Below are 18,556 nucleotides of genomic sequence, written 5' to 3' on the forward strand. Positions count from 1 at the left end.
AAATGGAATAGAAAGGCTTGCAACTTGTAGTATTCTTTACTGTTAGCTAGGCTGGCTACGGGTACTGGATGCTGCAGTACAACAGGTGGAGAAGCAAGTGGAAACAGTGGCCAAGATACAGCATTGTTCTGCCATGTTGTAGTTGTTATTCGTTCAGTCGCTACCCACTCTTTGTGACCTCATGGACCAGCCCACGCCAGAGTTCCCTGTCGGCCGTGGCCAAAGTACTTCATCTTTGCCTCTAATATCCTTCCGCCCAGTGTTCTGCCATAAAGAAGTGGAATAGAAAGGCTTTACCCCCATTCCTGTCGTGCTCCCATATATACACATCATTGGGCATGTCTGATTGGTTTTGCCTTTTGGAGACACCTTGTGAAAACAGTCATGTATTGTCAGTAAGAGTTGTAATTCTAAACCAGAGTAAAGACATTGTTGTTACTGAGCCTTAGATAATGTCAAGGATGATGGGATATGTGGGGTCTTGGGCATGGGGTGGTAACATTGTGTCTTCTAGATGGTTGGAGCTGCAACTCCTCAGATAGCATAGGAAGTGAGAAGGGTTGTGAGATCGCCATCCCCCAGACATCTTTCTTCCCAACATGTCTTGCTAAGGAAACTTGACTTTTGATTATAATGTGTTTCTAAAGAGCCCCGGTGGCGAAGTGTGTTAAAGCACTGAGCTGCTGAACTTGCAGACCGAAAGGTCCCAGGTTCAAATCCCAGAAGTGGAATGAGCGCCAGTTGTTGCTCCAGCTTCTGCCAACCTAGCAGTTCTAAAACATGCCAATGTGAGTAGATCAATAGGTACCGCTTTGGTGGGAAGGTAACAGCGCTCCATGCAGTCATGCCGGCCACATGACCTTGGAGGTGTCTACAGACTATGCCGGCTCTTCGGCTTAGAAATGGAGATGAACACTAACCCCCAGAGTCAGACATGACTGGACTTAACATCAGGGGAAAACCTTTACCTTTACCTTAAAGACAAAATGCAATGTTGACATTTCACCAAATTAGAGTAGCTATTGTCATTGTAGACTCCTCTCTTCTCTCCTTTGTCTCTGGACTTTAATATTATGTCGATAAAGCTTTATGTGGTTTTAATTTGGCATGGCAGCTTTCAAAACAAATGATAGCCAGAACTGGGATGATCAGTTTGAACTATAGTACACTGATCGACTCAATTGACAACTAGGGGGTCAAGCCACAACACACACTGAGTGGGTCCCATTTAGTGGGGACTAACCAACAAGCACAGGTTGCTATGTTCTCATGAACTGCCTAGAAGTGTGCTTCTCAAACTCTGGTCCTTCAAATGTTTGGGACTTTAGCTCCCAGAAGTCATAGCCAGCATGAAAAATGATCAGACATCCTGGGAACAGAAGCCCCAAACAGTTGGAAGGCCAGTACACTCCCCTCTTTATGTTCAATCCAGAGATTGGTTTTCATATATTCTTATTCTTCCTGTTCACAATGTTTGGTAGCATTAAGATCAGAAAAATTAAACTGAACCACTGAGTCGAAGTTTCAAAGCCTGATCCCCTCTCCCTAACTTCATGTCCTACTATTCATATTGCACAGCGACTCAGGGCTTAATTTGTCTCTCTTCTACTAAACTCTACTCTGCAGTGTTGTTATTTAAACACAGACTTCAAAATTGTGAGAATCAGTGTGATGTCATGGTTTGGACTATGACTCTGGAGACCAATGCTAAATGCTTGCTCAGTCATGGAGATGCATTGGGTGACCTGAGGCAAACTACGTTTGCTCAACCTCAGAGAAAGTCAAGGGCAAGTCTATGATGCAGTTTTTCTGTGTGTGAAGTTTCAGGAATGGATAGTTGTACTGAAGAAGGATGTTGCTGAGAGAGATGGATGAAATTGTGCTTCATTCTCTTTACCAGGTTTGGAAAAGAGAACTTGCCAATATTCAAAACAAATTAACAGAAACACAGAAAGTGCTTGACACACAAACACATATTTAGAAACCTTTGAATGGGGGAGAAAGCAAAAATCCATCCATTCAGCTGGGAGGTTTTAAGGGTTCTTAACATCTGGCACTGAATTGCTATGTATTTAACGCAGGGGTTGTCAATCTTTGATCCTCCAGCTGTTTTATACTTCAGCTCTGACAAGCCACTGCCAGGTTGGTTAAAGACAAATAGTTCTAGGAGCCAAAATCCAAAACATTTGGGGGACTAAATGTAGAGAACTACTGAATAAACCATATTTGAATTAGGGATGTCACACCGGTTAGACCACAATTTCCAAAATCCCCAGCCAATATAGCCTTTCTAGGAGTGTTCAATGGATTTGGGGAACTGGATGTTTGACAGAGTAACTTTCCTAAATTGTGGCCAAAACTATGGATCATCTACAGAACCTGCTCCCAATTGATATGGAGCTAAGCAGAAGAGAACCTTTAAATCTGCATGGTGGATGACTTTTAAAAGCACAGGGACAGGACCAGATTAAAAAAAATAAAAGAGGCAGCAATTGGGAGTTGGAGTGCCCATACTGTGGTCATTTCCACAACATGGCCAGATGGCACCTGCTCCTTCTGTAGCTAAACTTAACCCGCGCTCCCTCTGATCTGTGTTATTTTGGGCCAAAGCAGAACAGTCTGCTATGCAATTTAGGGGAACCGCCTGATGATAAACAGCCAGCCAGTTTGGGAACTCCCAATCCCAGTGCACAGAACCAAAGACAGCAGGGAAGAAAAGCATCAGACTTTGCAATAGTGAGTAATCACTGGATTGTTAGGGCTCCAGCATGCAGCTCAAAGCTCTGGGGGAAAATCCCAGTCACAGGCAGCTCCAGAAGAGATCCACCTATTCGCAAAAGCCTAGCCAAACCCCCACCAGTATCTGGTTGTTGTCAAGCTAGGCAACTCCTCCTTTCCCGTTTAGAAATCTGATGAACCTGTAACTCTTTTTGAAATAGTTTTCGCAGTCATCTCTGAAGGACCACCAACTCAATGCAGAAGCTTCCCATTTACTGGAGGAATGAAACCAGGAAACATCAGAAAAACCACTGTGCATGTATAACTGTTTGCTATGACAGTGCAAAGAAACAATAACACCAAGTGAATGCAAAAAGTCTTAGTATATTTATCTAAAAGTTAACATCTGAAACATTGATGCACATGTGTGTGTACAAAAAAACAGCCTTGCTTCTCCCTTGGTCACACTTTTATGCAAATGTAAGTGATACCAGCCAAGCATCTTCTCACCCCGGCATTGCTTTGCTTTCAGTTATGGGGTGTGATTACCTCTTTTTCAGACACAACAGTCCATGTGTACATTTAGCCCTTTTTTCTGTGTTGTGTCAACTCCCTCCTCCCCTTCCTGCAGCTATTTCCTGAGATAAGGTTCAACTACAATTGCAAAAAAAGAAGAAGAGAGAAAACTCCCTTTTGGTTGCTCTAACCCACAGCCTTCCCCAAAGAGAGGTTGGCAAAGCACTTAAAAACAAAACCAAGGACCATTCTACCTCCCAACTGCATTACATTTATAACCAAGACTCCTTTCATTTTCTCCTAGTCAGCCTCTGTCCTTCCATGTGTTTTGGCCTTAACTTTCAGACAATGTGGGAACTGTAGTCTAGCAAAGTATGGTGAGCCAGAAGTTAGCCATCTCTGTTTGAGGCCCTATTATCTACAAGGTCTTTCATTTAGGAAGTCATTGCAGGCTCATACCTTCTCCTACTGACTTGATTAATGTTTAGAAGCTCAGCACTGTTAACTAAAACTACAGGCAAAACTCAGAAAAGTTTCTTTTTGGGCCACAACTTGAATTCCCCAAGCAGCCTGCTGGCTGGGGAGGGCTGGGAGCTGGAGTAACAAAAAAGTAGCATCTTTGGGCTCTGATTGTTTGACAAAAGCAGCTCTAAATATAGGATTTTGGGTCTGGAACCCAGAATGTCCATGTTATACACTTAATTTGATGGCCTCTGTCATTTTTCTTCTAAGGAACCAAAATTCACAAGTTTCTTCTGAAACTTCTTCACGGTTAATTCAAAATGAGCTCGGTTCAAACCATGAGGTAGATGTTCTCCCTTCCTGAGGCCAGAAAGTCTTCCAAGTAATGTTGTGTGTGAAGGCGGTAGGAGACGTGCAGTACAAAAACAGCTCTCCTCTTTTGGCCACACTCCTTTGAAATTCGCCCTGTAAACAGATTTTAAGCAGTTTAAGAGCATCTGGACTCTTTTAAGTGCTGGAAGGAGGCTGTGGGCAACTGGAATCAAGCCCCTGGAGGTGACGAGACAGGCAGGATGTGGCTCGTGAATAGCGCTCCTCTGAACCGATTACAGATGGAGATAGGCAGCTCAGAAACCACAGTCGCATAAACCGGGGGTGGAGGATTCCCATATGTTGCAGCTAGATTTTGATACTAGAAGGTCATTTCAATAAGTGACACAATGCTTGCTGCCACAAAAGCTTGGTTTACGTGGCAAGAGATATCCATTGGATTAATAGTTCCATTTCTTGATTATGGTTTAGAGGCAAAAGACCTATGGACTGGAAAGGAAAAGGCTGTCCATGGACAGAGACAGGGATGTGGTTGTGTTCAGCACTTTTCACTGCCAAGACATCCTGAACTGCTCCGTAGTTCTGAAACCCCTTCCTCCAAACCCATTTTTATCACAGGATTGGGCTTTCCCATCCTACTTCTTAAATTAACTCCAACTTCTAAACCCCATATGCTATTTCAAGCCCCTGGTCAACATGTCAATTCTGCTAATGCCCATTTAAAGTCCCAAAACGAAGTCTACAATTTACAGTCCCAGACCACCCAAGATCGCTGGAAGTTTTTTTCCTTATTTCCTGCTATTTTACAGCTAGACATTTTCAACTTCCTAGTTCCACCCCTTTCCAGAAATCCTCCCCTCCTCCCCTATGCAAGGAACGACCTTGGTAGCATTAATAGATTGGTTTACTCCAGACATGGGCAAACTTCAGCCCTCCAGGTGTTTTGGACTTCAACTCCCACAATTCCTAACTCTCTACTGGCTGTTAGGAATTGTGTGAGTCCAAAATGCCTGGAGGGTGGAAGTTTGCCCATGTCTGGTTTACTCTGTTTCCAGCAAAGAATTCTGTTCTCCCAGAAATGAAGAAAGCCAGCTCCCTTGTGTTTCTTTGGTCTTACAATGTGCTACATTCCCCCTGAGGCCTCCCCCCCCCCCCCCACTGTTTCCTTGAAAACAGTCCCAAAACTGTAGCTCCCCATGAGCTACTTTCCTGAAAAGTGTAGCTGCCCAAACAATGGCAAGGCCAGAGCAATTCAGCACAATCTGTATCTTGTAAAGCAGTGGTCTTGACCCTTTGGCATTCCAGATGTTTTCAACTTCAATTCCCGGAAGCCTCAGCCAACATGGCCAACAACTAGATCAGTGGTTCTCAACCTGTGGGTCCCCAGGTGTTTTGGCCTACAACTCCCAGAAATCCCAGCTAGTTTACCAGCTGTTGGAGGCCAAAACATCTGGGGACACATGTGTTGAGAAGTTGAGAACCACTGGGCTAGAGATTCTGGGAGCTGAAATGTAAAACAAAGAGAGGCAAAGAACAAGAACCATTAAGCATAGATTGACCACCATATTCAGATCTTCCTTGGAAACTATTGTCCTTTTAAGCACTTTTAAGCTCAAATCTTCTTGCTGGTGAAATAAATAAATAAATAGCCACACTGGAAGGCAGGGTCTCCCAGGACCACACTAAGCCCCAGTTCTGCACGTCCTTTTACAACTGGCTCTCTTCTTCTTCTAGAGAACGATTTAATCCAGGGATAAACTTGAGCAGTCTCTTGCGGAAGCTTCCATGCTTACTCTTCCTGGGCCTTGGTGTTGCCAAGGAATTCTTCTGTTCGCAAGACTTGTCCCAGAAGCGGGCAGCTCCATTGCTGCTACTGCTGCTGCTGCACTTGACACTGGCGCTGCGGGTGAGTGTTGTCCTGGGGCGCGATGACTGGGCAGCCGTAGGGACAGCGTCCAGGGAATCAGCAGAGTCGAAAAAACAGGTCTGGTAAAGAGAGTCCTCGCTGTCATCGGTGGCCGTGCTGACGCAGCCCACACTGCTATACGTGCTGCTTGCTCCTGGCAACAGCATCCTCAAAGGCGTGGAGCCTCTTGCCAAGGCAGTGCCATACAGGCAGGAACGCACAGACTCCAGGGTATCATACACACTGGGGTCTTTCACTACAATCCCTAAGCAGGAAAGAGCAGAGAATTAGAATGTGGAGCTGGGAGGGGGGGGGGGGTTAATAGCTCATTTTTCCAAAACACACACACAACCCACCCAAGCTTTGCTTATTCAGCAGAGGGGAGGGTGATTGTTTATTTCACTTCAGAAAGACGTTTTGAACTTCAACTCCCAAGATCCTTTAGACAGCTTGACCAATTGCTAGGAATTCTGGGTGAAGCCCAAAATACCAGGAGGACCCATGTTTGGGAACCGCTGTTGTAGATCAAGGATGGGAATCACACACCCTTCTTCATGCTGTTGGACTGCAACTTCCACCATTCCTTAACAGTGACTATGCTGGCTAGGATGAATGGGAATTGCAGTCTAACAGCATCTGGAAGTCAACATGATTCCCACCCTTATTCATGCAAGTGGATCCGCCAATCCCTTCCTGATACCCACCATGGACCAGACGCTGCTCTTGGACCATCAATGACCGATATTCGCCCCATTTTTCGTAAAGTGTTTGCTGCAATGGAAAGAGACAAGTTTAAACAAAGATCTAGCTAGCTGAAAACACTTGGAAGGCTAGTGCTATCCTATTTTTGCTTCACGAGGTATATTGAAGATGCAATCACCTTGTGCTTGGGGTGCCATTTAATACCAAGCAGTAGCCTCTGCCTGTCTTGCCCTCTCTCCACTTCTGACTAATTAACCCCATTACTTTCTTAGAAAGTAGAGGACATCTATTTTTTGAGATCAGAATAAAGGCCTGATTTAAGGAACAGCTTCACTGCCAACAAAGACAAAGAAATGTGAACTGCCACAGCAATTGCTTAACAGAGTGCAGTAATTCAATAGTATGCATTCTTGTCTTTTCTGAACATATATTGTAAAGGAGTATATTTGCAATGCCAAATGTGTTCAGTAAAAACCAACTATTACTTCTAGTAATAGTTCTAGACTACCAATGAAGTATATCATTGTTATCATTTAAAAAGTAGGATATGTTGAGTTTTCTCTCCTATATATAAGCAGAATGAAATAAAATTAAACTTTTAAATCAGGACAGTAAATAAAAAACAATACTCAGAAAATAGGGGAATTCCAGACAGGAAATAATCAGGGCCAGCTAACCTCCAAACAAAGGATTCCCCCAGGTAGGAAGCAGCCAGGCTTTGAAGCTACAATGCTATTCAATGCTAATCAAAGTGACCAATTGCAACATTCACACTTGCCTCCAACAGACAAGAGTTCTTTCTCCCACCCTGGACCTTCCACAGATCTATAAACCCCATTTGACTAGTTTCCAATAGACCTCACAACCTCTGCAAAACGTCATAAGAGAATGCTTCTGGAACATGGCCATACAGCCCGGAAAACACATAGCAACCCAAAAATTATCCTGCTCCATTCCTTTCCTGCATGCTCTTCATCTGAAGTATCACTAACCTTGAGGTACTGCAAACGGGCCTCCAGTTCTGCCCTCCGGATTGATGTGCCATACAAAGTCTCTAACCTAAAAAAAATAGTTAAAAGGGTGTGCTTAGAGGTGGCTGGTTCAAGAGAAATAAGTCTGTGTGTGAAAGACAGGTACGTCTACTGGCTCTCTCCAACTTAACCAACCCTTCTCTCACCTCAGTACATTTCCAGATGCCTTGATGATTTCCACAATCTCACGGTGGCGGATCCCTTCCACATTGAGCCCATTCACAGCAGTGATGGTATCGCCTAAGGACCAGAGATGAATGGGAAAACGTCAGCTGCTGGGATCTCTTTTACAGCATGAAATGGCAGAACAAGAGTATGTTGTTTCCCCTGGCATTAGACCACAGGTGGGAGTTGTGAGGCCTTCCTGTGCAGCTTAGCTAGAGTAGCCAATAATGACTGCATGCAGGCCGTTGCAGCTCAACAACATCAGTGGGTGGGGTGGCGTAAAGTTCTGGATTTCACATGACACCGAAGCTCTGTGCTGGATTTTAAAGGCCAGAATATTCTTTAAAAGTTAGCCAGTTCCGGAATTAAATTCTGCAATCTGTTCAGAGTATGTCAGTTTTGTTTAACTTTTCCTGGGCACACCAGCTGTATGCCACTGAGCTTTACCTGGCACCACTGTAGGCCCCAGCCAGAACCAAAGTCACTGTATACACATGCTCAGATACAGTGGACCCTTGATAACTGCTGGTGTTTCATTCCAGGATCCCATATGGATGCCAAAATCCAAGTCCCATTATACACAATAGTGGAGCAAAATGGTGCCCCTTTTATAGATAAAGGTTTTCCTCTGACATTAAGTTTAGTCGTAACTGACTCTGGGGGTTGGTGCTCATCTCCATTTCTAAGCCGAAGAGCCAGCATTGTCTGTAGACGCCTCCAAGGTCATGTGGCCGGCATGACTGCACGGAGCGTTGTTACCTTCCCACTGGAGTCATACCTATTGATCTACTCACATTTGCATGTTTTCGATCTGCTATATTGGCAGAAGCTGGGACTAACAGTGGGAGCTCACCCCCACTCCCTGGATTCAAACCACCAACCTTTCTGTAAGCAAGTTCAGCAGCTAAGCGCTTTTCTCCACTGCGCCACCAGGGGCTCCCTTTTATAAAATGGCAAAATCAAGTTTTTACTTTTTGGATTAAAAAAATATATATTTTCAAAACATGGGCAGTTGGGGCCATACATGGGTTTAAAGGGCTAATTGCAGTCTTAATTTTTTTTAATTAAAGGTAAACTAAATTTTTAGTTTTGTTACTGACACCACCACTTTGTAGTGATATTTATCAAGCCCTGGGTAGGTTGCATTTCAAATCACCTGCAGAACATTGTGGGGAATAGGAAAAGAATAGTTCTGGAGCAACTAGGAGAAAGGAAGGGAGAAATGCTGCCTCGGTAAGCACTGTCAAGCACCTGGACTCCTGCCTCCTTTTTCTGAGTTTACTCCACCTCTGCCTGTTCTCAAAGTGACCCTGAAAGTAGCCATACAAAGATCAGCTCTCCTGGGAGCAGAGCAGGGCGATGCAGCATAGAGAGGAGCAACAACAACAACAAAACTTTATTTATATACCGCTCTATCTCCGATAAGGACTCAGAGCAGTTTACACATCATAAAAACATTTAATACATATACATAATACAAAATACATGAACCAATATAATAGCAACTAACAAACATGTTTAAAATTCCAACATTTTAAAACAATATAATACCTAGTAACCAATTGCAGATCGCTCCATTGAGCGGTTCTACAACGAATGGGTGTAATATATAAAATATATAAAACAGGCAAGATGGCAGTATGGCTGAAATAGGACTCATATGGTAAAAATGGCAGAAAGTCAAGGCAAAGTGTGACTGATAGCAAGGAACCTAGGCCAAAATTCCACACTTCGGCCTACTGTAAGGCTATCAGGTAGGACTAATAGAATAAACACCACAATAAGATCAAAACAGTGGATAAAGTACAGGACAAGTGTTATGTAATAATCAAATGTGGTGTCTAGAATTGCAAAGTAAGCACTTCCAAAAGACAATTTCGATCCCAGTTTCCATTTAATGGCTAAAGTGGCGCCTAAGGCTTCAGGTTAATCATTTCCAAAAACCTGTTGGAACCACGAAACATGGCAATTTTCCAGCACCTTTTGCAGCAGAACTTTTCTCGGGAACAGACATTGGCAGACCTGGTTCCCTGAAAGAAGTGAATCAGCCCATCTCTACCAAACCCCCAAAAGAAGAAAACAGGTATGGGATAAGAGAAGGTCTTCATAGAAGTCCTCCTCAACCTACAAAGAGTTCATGTTCCTGAAACCTTCATTATCTTTTTTTGGGGGGGAGGAGGAAATGTAAATGTGATTTAATTAGCAAGCAAAAAGACAACGAAAATGTAATGCCTTTCGGTTCAACAGTACCATTTCAGGTGAAATGCAGAGACTGGGTCTGATTCCTCCCAGCCTATTGTGGTCATCCCTGCCTTAGCTACTTGCATAGCTGGGAGGTGGATTCTGATGTAGCGTATATCACCAATATACTCACTAACCCCCACCACCTAAAACAATAATTTTAATACCTATATATTTGAGTATATGCTGACCCAAGTATAAACCGAAGCACCTAATCTTACCACAAAAAACTGGGAAAACTTATTGACTCGAGTATAAGCCGAGGGTGGGAAATCCAGCAGCTACTGGTAAATTTCAAAAATAAAAATAGATACCAATAAAATTACATTAACTGAGACATCAGTAGGTTAAATGTTTTTGAATATTTACATAAAACTGTTCTTTAAGATAATAATAAGACTTTAATAAGATAAGGCTGTCCAACTCTGATCGCCTATATACTTGAGTATAAGCTGACCTGAATATAAGGACCCTCACTCGAGTATAAGCCGAGGGGGGGGGGGGCTTTTCAGCCTTAAAAAAGGGCTGAAAAGCTCAGCTTATACTCAAGTATATACAGTAATAAAATTTAAAATTAAAAAGTTCCAAGTATTCTAATAATTGTCCTGAAATCTATATTGATCTATGTCATCTTTGGTCCAAGAAGAGAGATACAACCCACTTTAAAATTGGACAATACCACATTCACTTCTTCTAAGGGCTGCAAAATGAGATGCTGGACTCAGGCAACTGATTTTGGATGTCATAACAGAATACAACAATGTTAATATACAAAGGGATCTTGTCATGCCTTAGAAACTAATTGAGAGAATTAAGTTGGCAGTGGAAGCTTTTGTAGACTGAATCTATTTCCTCAGATGTATCTGCTACAAAATCCCTTTGCACACTCATGTTCCAGTCTCTGAATTGTTTGGCTGGATCTACACTGCCATATAATACAATTTGAAACTGCACTATATGGCTAGTGTAGACTCATATAATACAGTTTAACTGTATCAAACTGCATTATATGGCAACGTAGATCTGGCCTATTACTATGTTAATTACTTAATTCATTAGGCTATGATTTCAGGCACCAGGGAGAAGGAAATGTACCTGAAGAGCTTTCTGCTGTTTCTGGACCTCAAATGCCCATGGAAGCCATGGGACCGTCTCACCATGTTTTTGGGCTCCCCTGGATCTCTAGAAGTCTTTTAGGGCATCCTGAAGCAAACATTTTGCTCTGAATGTGATGGAAATGCTCTCAACACTGTCTAGAGTTCACTGTGGAACAACTTTTTTTGTCTCTAGGACCACATCAATATAACAGGGGGCTGCACTTTGCCCACTCAGGATACTGAACCTCAAAGGAGAGAGGTGAAATTTGCCATTTCATCTCAGGCAGCAAAATGTCTTGGGGCAGTTCCACTTCCACAGCTTCTTTCTTACATCAGTAACAGCTTGTCTAGGGCTCATGCATAACAAACTGAATGAGGTCCTGCTAAGGAAATGAGACACCTATGCATGTGGACATGTCCTCACTTCCTTTTGTGGTTACATTTCTTCCCTTCTTGAGAAACCCTAAAAGCAGAAGTAGTATTTATTTATTTATTTAGACTGATGAAGAAAAGGTTCTTAGATGAAAGGGCTCTTTATTTTGTTGCAGTTCAACTCTTGTAATCTCTAGCTATCTGAACTTGGACTATAAATTTTTTGACTCCAACACCTTCTGGAAGAGCCACTTGCAATGATCAGGCCAGAGTGTGATCAATAAATCCTCTTTCTCCAAGACTCTGGTATCATTGAGAGAATTGCCAGAGCTACACTTACAGTGTGTCCCAGCTTTTCTTTCAGACCCAAAAAGGAGAAAAATCTTGTGCTGGGGAGCAACAAGTAAGACCGGAACGTATTTTCCTCGTGGTCCACATAATATTCCCCTATAATTGGCCAGTTGAAGTCAGAGCTTGAAAACATGATGTGTTTTGACCCACATTGACCATGATGGATCAATGGTTTTGGGAGTTGTACAACCATAGTGTAACTTTGCAAGTTCTGGGGCCTTTCACTTACATAATCATAGCACTACTATCCTATTTTATCTTCCATCTCTACATCCTATAGAATCCTGAGATCTGTAATTTTGGGAAGGACTTTAAGATTCTTGATCAAAGATCTCTTTTGTGGCCTCTGATGGAATAACAAACCTAATACAGCCATCACTATTAAAATGGAACCGCAGTGTTATAACTGTGTAGTATAAAAGGGCCCCTGGTATAAACCAGCCTTCCTTTTGATAGGACCAGGAAATATAACGTGAAGAATAAGCTAAGAGGGAAAATTACAGACAGGATTTGGAGGGGGGGGGAAGAAGTTTGATTTTGTGTGTATGTGTTCATGCTTGCATCAATTGGAGACTATAAAACCTGTGATTCAGAAACAGTCAAAATGGCACTTTTCTTGACGCTTTCTTGGCTTGACTTCATTGTAGAAGTTCTTCTGCAGAATAAACTATTGTATTTTTAATCTCCTCATTTCTAGTCTTTGATTGTAAAGTAAAAATACTAGAGATATTGGAGCACTGTGCATCAACAATTTAGATAGAATTCTTCAGATACACTGGACTAGAGTTCTGATTTTTCTCCAATCATGTGTGAGAATGATAGGAGTTGAAATAAAACACACCTGGAAATTGGTAGGCAGGGTAAGACTAGTTTAAGTAATCACTTTTGGGGGTAAGAAAAAGGAAAATGTTGGCTCTTAATCTCAGTAATACGCAGAATTGTAAAAGATGTTTAAAGGATGAGGTAAGATGAAGAAAGAGAACTAAGGATGCCCAAATTAAAATTTCCCATTTCTGGCTAAGTGAGGAGGCTGCACAGAGTAGATATCCCACCTCTATGCTCTCAGTTCAGGGCAACAAAACTTTCTCTTCCCATTAAAGACATTCTGAAATCTGGTTGATATTTGTTTAATTGTTACAGGCCATTATATATGAAAACAAGCCATGTCATAAAGGCAAATGAAGCAGTTCATTTGTTTCCATACAGTAAATCATATCAATTTCTTACCAGGTTTAAGGCCAGCTACCTGCGCTGGGCTATCGTCATGCACTCGGCATACGAAGGTGAACATTTCCACACGTTTTGTGTCCTGGTGGTGTAACCCATATGTCTGAAAGGAGGCAGGAAAATAGGAAATGGTTGGAAAGGTAATGCAGCCAGACTGTGGCCATGTCACAACATGCAAGGTAGAACATTATCCAATAAGGTAGATCAAGGAGCAAAGTACCTCCTAGCAGCAGGAGGATCCAGAAATGCATGGCAAACAGTGAGACAAAAACAAAAGACAGAAAAAGAAATCCTAAGTTCAGTATTTCCCAACAAGAAAATTCAAATATTTATCCCACTATTTGGAAATCAACATGTGGTGAAGCACAAGATTTGCCAGATTTTCAATTATGTGATTCTAAGGGTGTAAACTATGTGTGTCTCCTATGTTTCTGAACTGCAGTTTCCAGCACCTTTAGCCCACATCACCAAGGTAAGGAATGCTGGAAGATGCAGATCAATAACATCTGGGAGGGGGGCAAGATTCCTACTCATGCTCTGAAATCTGAACACTGGCATTTGAAGATTAAACATTTATTTCACTCGTTGAAACTCTCACCTTCCAGAAAGTTCACTTTTACAAACATGCTTGGGTAAATTCTTGGTGTAGCCATTCATCTCCCACTGAGGTTTTAATTCATAACACACTGCTCTCCTTGATGGAAACTAAACCAAGGAGATTGTAGGGGTGGCAACAAGTGGAATTTGAGAGAGAGAGAGAGAGAGAGATGCTGACTCACCTGAATCTCAAAGCCAAAGGCTTGTGCCTCTTCCTTCTCGAGGGTGATCACTTTCCTGAAAATCACAAGGGAAAGGAAGTCAATGCCCAAAGTTGCCCAGGGCTGGCGCAAGGCACAAACAGGTGCAATATTTATTTATACAAATACTGTTTGTGTATGCAAATAATATTTTCTCATTTTTTCGGATTTTTTCCGGATAGTTTTCAGAGCCCCCAGTGGCGTAGCGGGTTAAACCACTGAGCTGCTGAACTTGCAAAGGCAAAAAGCAAAGAAAGAGAAACCCTATTAAAGAAAGCATTAGGAACACAAAAGCAAAAGATACCTACCAGCAACTGATCATTCTTCCTTCAATAATATTTAAATCTCATGGCAGTTTTAGCATTTGCAACATTTGCAACTTTATAGAGTCTGGGTGGATAGCACTGGGTTAATACTGAAGAGCTGAGCCATATGAACTTTCCTGGGTGGGGCTCCTTTTAGTGCTCTGCATGAGAGGCAATTTCCCTCAGACCTTGGCTTTCCTGCTCCATGAATTTCTCATGCAAAAGAATGCCAAAATAAGTATTTATTCATGCACTTGAAAATCAAATGTTGTTAAAAACTAGTATCAAATAAAGATAGCAGAGTCCTTCAGTCCAAGGTTGTGCAGTTATTTTCAGGATTCAAGGTTCACTACTGTTTACAGGGAAGGTCGTTTAGCTAAAAAATAATATACCAATGAAGAATTGTACAGTACTCAGGTACCCAGTGGCACAGCGGATTAAACCACTGAGCTGCAGAACTTGCTGAACAAAAGGTCAGTGGTTCGAATCCGGGGAGCGGAGTGAGCTCCTGCTGTTAATCCCAGTTTCTGCCAACATAACCATTCAAAAACACACAAATTTGAGTAGATCAATGAGTAGATCTTCCCGCTCCGGTGGGAAGATACTGGTGCTCCATGCAGTCATGCCAGCCACATGACCTTGGAGATGTCTACGGACAATGGCGGCTCTTCGGCTTAAAAACCTTCACCTTTACCTACAGGAGTTGTGTTTGCACTGAGTTATTAACATCCACCTCCTATTTAAATTATAGCACCCACATATCACAACTTGATAGTGCTTGTTTAATTATATACATTTATTTATGCATACACACAAGTCTAACATTTATAGAATAAGACAGCTTTAGAAAAACGATGGAATTATATTAGTCAAATATCACAAATGATACAATCTCTAGTAATTGGCAGAAAACATAGGACAGGTTTTAAAAAGGAAGTTTTCAAGCTCTTGCATCTTCTGTTAACTACAAGAACAACATCTGCATATAAATCTGGGGTGCTGAACAACAATGAGCTAGACAAGGATCAGACTCTGTGACTGGGCACCCCTTTATGTACAGATGCTGGTGGTAGTTTAGGAAGGCCTGCCCTCAGCTATTTTGGCATTGAATGTTTGCCACTTTTGTTATTCTGAATCCCTATGGAGGAAGGGTGGGTTATACATAAAGTGTTATTATTATTACTATTTTATCCTAACTCCCAACAGAGAATTCTCTGTGCAGAATTAGTAACTCACTCCCAGTTGTAACAAATTCCCTTTATCCTAAACATGGTTGCTGTTTATGTACAATGAACTTGCTGTGGTGAGACAGACACTGGAGGCCAAAAGCGAGAAATCTGTAGCTTTTGTAATTCTTGCTTCATTTCCTTCACAGAGGAGACAGGAATCTTCACCATTTTCCCTTCTGAGGTCAGGAAGTTGTGATCACACCAATCCCCTCCTCCCTAACGTCTGAAAATTGAGAAATACAAATCTCAATGGTTTTACAATATTGGTTTTTTTCCACTACACTTTTTCAGGAGGTTGTCTTGTAAATTTCCAGTTTTAATTCATTGCAACAAAAGTAATTTCTCGGAAGAAGTCTTCCAAGAGTCTGAACTTGACAATGAGCTCAGCAAGAGGAAATTGGGACAAATGTCTGAGAATCTCTTGTTGAACTCCGGTTCCTATCAGACTGGCCAGCAATCCCAACAGTGAAGGGTGAAAGGAACTGAAGTTCAAGAATATCTGGAAGGTCTCTGCTTCTCCATCTCTGATATTAAGTGATCCATCAAAGTAGCTCATAAGGATTGCTTATAATAAATCTATGGCTGGCTAAAGTGATTATAGAAGCTGGTCAATAAGTGCAAGTTCAACACCTGAGTCCAGGATGAATCAATGGATATGGACTGAAATGTTCAGGGCAAATGTAGGCGAAGCATCATAACTAGAAAACTGATACAAGAACACGTATAGATGAAAGAAGGCTATGAAAATCTTGATACTGTCTCAAATGTAACAGCACCCACTTGCAAATTTCAGCTGTTAAATCACCAAATGTTGAATTTGAACAAAGCCCCTGGTGACACAATGTGTTAAACTTTTGTGCCAGCAGGACTCCTGACCAATAGGTCAGTGATTCAAATCCAGGGAGAGCGAGTGAGCTCCCTCTGTCAGCTCCAGCTCTCCATGCAGGGACATGAAAAAAGCCTCCCACAGAATGGTAAAAACATCAAACATCTGGATGACCCCTGAACAACGTCCTTGCAGATGGCCAATTCTCTCACACCAGAAACAATTTGCAGTTTCTTAAGTCGCTCTTGACCTGAAAAAGTGCTGAATTTGAACATTTGCAAACCACCCTGAAACCATACATATCCATGGCCAGTTTGAAGAGATCTGGTATCATTGAAATGGGTTGGAAAGGTTTCAGAAGTGTTGTTAGAAGAATGTTCGATTTCTGTCATTCCAGAACTGTTAATTCTTGGAGGTTAAGTGATATCCAGAACAACATTTATGAATACATTTTCAATTTTAATTTTCCTGAGTTTCTCCAGGAGGACTTGGGATCTGTGTGCTCACACAAAAGAGAGAGCGTCACATGTTCTTTCATAGCTTGTATTCTGCAGAGCCTTGTTGACTTGACATAGGCATTCTCTCTGCTTCTGGGTGACAAATAGTCTTTCTCCCAATGACAGGAGGTGGGATGGTTAAGGAGATGTATTGAGCTGATTCCAAGACAGCTGGAACCAGTCATGCTGGGCCTAATTTCCCTGTTTCATAACTTGACATTTCTTTCCCCCTCATTAACAAATTAATACACACCCAAGCACCCCCCTACACACACAAACACACATAGTGAGCATCCTGGAAGACACTGCTCTTCCCTTCTGTTTCTGTGCTTGAGTTGCTACCTTTCGAGAAGCAGTATTCTTGTCTTCTCTGAGAACTGCTCTTTCAGAAGACCTCAAGAGGGAATGCCAAATTGTTTTGAAAACCACAAGCAAAGCAGGAAAAAACAAACAAACAAAAACATAACCAAAACTCGGTTTCCCAAAGTAGTACTTGTGTGGGTTTGGTATCATTTCCATGCACTGAAGGATAATCCTACAGGGCTTAGACAAGAAGTTAAGGGACGACTGGCAATCCTGACATTTGGGACTACAGCTCCAATCAGTAGCCAAAACACATTTTGGTGCCTCAAGTGTTAGGCCTGTCTCTGGTTATATCTGCCTTGCCGATTCCGAAAATGGCATCTGGGATTGTTTGGGGTGCTGATTTGGAAAATTGCATTGGATAGGTCACACCAACTCTAGTTTCTTAGATATAGTTCTTATGGTTTTCTATGGGTGAGCAATGATGATTGGCATATACCATATGTTCTGTGTCATAAAACTAGAGCTGACAGGGGATCAGTCAAAGATGTACTTCCAACCTCAACGCTGCCACTTGCAGAGCACATGAACCACAAAAAGACACTTACAGCATTCACTATCACTGTAATAACTGGGGATACCAACCCTCCTATTTCTCTTCTTTCCAGAAGAGTTAAATGGACTGGCAGCTGAATCTAGCTCCAAGATTGGGGAAGGGACAGCACTGCCTATCACGCCTGAGGACCACACTGCTCTTTTTCTTCCAAGAGAGGGGAATGGCAAAGAAAGCACTTTGCTGCCGCCTTCCAATATCTGCCACCAGTCAACCACCTCATTCTGTCTAATCATAGAACTACCTCAGAACTAGAATTTGGACAGAGAGCAAGCAAAGCAGCACAGAACTAGAGAGCAAAGGGATCACCTTGCAGACACACATGTCTACATTATTGCAGACACACATGACAAAGAGGTCACGGCAGAGGGGCTAGACGTGATGGAATAGTGATGCTGGAGGCAGGATTTTGCACTTCTAAGCCAGCCATTGTAAAAATTGGTAGCAGAAACCTCTACCCATAATTCAGGCACTGGTTGGCAGCTTCAGTTTGTTTTCTGGATAAGCAGTAGTGGAAATGACCTTGTTAGAACAGAGGCCGCCTCCTCAATGTTCCTTATTCATTTCTGTTGCCATTTCCCTTTGTATGGTTCTAGATACACTGACATAAAATCCCCAGATGGGCAATAAACTCAAGTTATTGTCCTATTTTTTATGGGACTAGCCTACTGTGATTCATTCAACGGAGCTTTTGACCTACTTGCTAAATAGTTTGGCTCACAATGCAATCTGTTTCCAATTTGCTAAATTGTTTTAATATGCTTTCAGTGTGCTTAAAATATTAATGTTAAATCGGGTTAAACTGTTAAACTGATTTCCAAGTTCCTTTGATATAGATCTGGATATAAATACATAAATAAATAATTTG

General features: G+C 42.1%; 1 protein-coding gene across 2 annotated transcripts in view; it reads right to left on the reverse strand.

The window, feature by feature from the left end:
• Positions 1–3,082: 3,082 nt before the first annotated feature.
• Positions 3,083–18,556, reverse strand: part of tamalin (trafficking regulator and scaffold protein tamalin) — a 39,846-nt gene continuing 24,372 nt past the window's right edge. Inside the window, exons 2-8 of one of the 2 annotated variants that reach the window (XM_016991212.2) lie at positions 14,224–15,672; positions 13,898–13,952; positions 13,119–13,221; positions 7,812–7,905; positions 7,627–7,693; positions 6,637–6,703; positions 3,083–6,197 (exon numbers count right to left, since the gene is read on the reverse strand). In XM_016991212.2, coding sequence (XP_016846701.1) covers positions 5,734–6,197; positions 6,637–6,703; positions 7,627–7,693; positions 7,812–7,905; positions 13,119–13,221; positions 13,898–13,952; positions 14,224–14,237 — 864 coding nt within the window. In that variant the 5' untranslated portion in view covers positions 14,238–15,672 and the 3' untranslated portion in view covers positions 3,083–5,733. The remainder of the gene's footprint in view (positions 6,198–6,636; positions 6,704–7,626; positions 7,694–7,811; positions 7,906–13,118; positions 13,222–13,897; positions 13,953–14,223; positions 15,673–18,556) is intronic. The other variant, XM_003216995.4, reaches the window with a different exon arrangement.

The sequence above is a fragment of the Anolis carolinensis genome, chromosome 2 (genome assembly GCF_035594765.1).
Source record: "Anolis carolinensis isolate JA03-04 chromosome 2, rAnoCar3.1.pri, whole genome shotgun sequence".
In the NCBI taxonomy this organism is placed as follows: Eukaryota; Metazoa; Chordata; class Lepidosauria; order Squamata; family Dactyloidae; genus Anolis; species Anolis carolinensis.